At 43.0% G+C, this 1,514-nt stretch overlaps 1 protein-coding gene across 1 annotated transcript; it reads left to right on the top strand.

Moving 5' to 3' along the window:
* Positions 1 to 243: 243 nt before the first annotated feature.
* On the top strand, positions 244 to 1,176 carry LOC136647327 (proto-oncogene Mas-like). Its single transcript, XM_066622795.1, has one exon. The coding sequence runs from the start codon at positions 244 to 246 to the stop codon at positions 1,174 to 1,176; it is 933 nt and encodes a 310-aa protein (XP_066478892.1).
* The last annotated feature ends 338 nt before the right edge of the window (positions 1,177 to 1,514 follow it).

Here is a 1,514-nt window from a genome sequence, read left to right as displayed (position 1 = left end):
AGTTTGGTCCTAAATGAAGACTGAAAGTCCCCTCACAACCCAACACTAAGTAGCCATCCACCCATGGGGGGCTGACGTCTGCATTGCCTTCTGCTAACGCTGATGCAAAATGTGTTATAAAATGAATGTCCTTGCCAAACTGGCAGCATTTTTGAAGCTATCCTACCTTTCTGACAATTCTCAAGTTGTTTCTGAAAAACTGTGTTTCATTTTGGCAGGCTGCAAAGAATCGCTGACATTATCATGACAACAGACATTGCTGCCCTGTCTTCCCATGTTGCTATGGCAGCCAATAAAACCATCAGCCCAAAGGCAAGTGCACATGATGTGCAGAAAGTTGTTGTCACCCTCTCTATTCCCATGTGCATGTTGGGAATATTTGGGAATGGAATCATCTTCGTCTTTCTCTGCTGCGTCATCAAGAAGACCAAGTACACCATCTATGCCCTGAATATAGCTATTGCTGATTTGCTTAACCTCATTTACCACTTTATTTTTTTCTTTATTTTTCTTAAACCACTATACACGAGCATACTTTTTGCACTTATTTTAAATATGATCTATGCTCTCAGCTACAATGCCGCCTTCTTTATTTTAGCAGCCTTCTGCACTGAAAGGTGTTTGTTGGTCTATTTCCCAGTCTGGAGTCAACAGCACCTGTCCAAGTTCAGTCCGGCCATTGTGTGCATCATATTGTGGGGCTTCTCTTGCTTGATATCAGTTGTGGAATTCATTGCCTGCCATGAAAAACATGAAGTTTCTCTCAGTTGCTGGTCTGCAGTGATAGTCAAAATGTTTATTGAGTTTCTGGTTTTTTTGTCCGCCCTGATCATCTCCAGTGTGGCCCTTTTCATGAGAACACAGAAAAAAGCACTGCAAATACCTCTAGCTACGGTTGACATAACAGTTATCATTATGAGCTTCCATTTTCTTATCTTTGATATTGCTGTCAGACTTCTCGATGCCGTAGTGTTCTGGACCGAAAGAACTGACTTACCACTGACCTCCATTTCAATCCTATGTGATATCATATGCAGCAGTGGCAATCCTTTTATATATCTCTTTGTGGGATGTTGGAGACCACCAAAGGCCTGGAGACCCATCCATGTGTGTCTTGAGAGAGCTTTAGATGGAAATGTGGCACAGACAACAGAAGAAAATGAAGAAAAGGCCTGATAACATCCTGGGCCTCAGAAGTCAAGCAGAAAATATTTGATGTATAAAGAATATGGACTTGCATCCCCAGCTACAGAATAAAAATAGTACCTAGGTTTTATTTTACTATTTATTACTTCTGATATCATACTTTTTTTCAGGGTCAACCATGCTTTGTGGTGAAGTTGAAGGGTCCTTGCCCACCCCTGCTTTGCCATGTACAGCCCAAGGCTGCTGAGGTAGAGTGGCACTCTACCACTGCCCTTCACCTCAGCTCACCAAGTACACAGAGCTGCCTGGGCATTCAGAACAAAACCCACCTCCACCTGACAGCCTCCCCACCAACCTAACCCACTTCC

Source organism: Tiliqua scincoides, chromosome 1, assembly GCF_035046505.1.
Source record: "Tiliqua scincoides isolate rTilSci1 chromosome 1, rTilSci1.hap2, whole genome shotgun sequence".
NCBI lineage: Eukaryota > Metazoa > Chordata > Lepidosauria > Squamata > Scincidae > Tiliqua > Tiliqua scincoides.
The sequence above is the reverse complement of the archived record's forward strand: the minus strand, read 5'-3'. Positions and strand labels throughout refer to the sequence as shown.

Bases quoted from the DNA above. Each gene is read 5' to 3' on its own strand.
- LOC136647327 (XM_066622795.1), top strand. From the start codon at position 244: ATGACAACAGACATTGCTGCCCTGTCTTCCCATGTTGCTATGGCAGCC.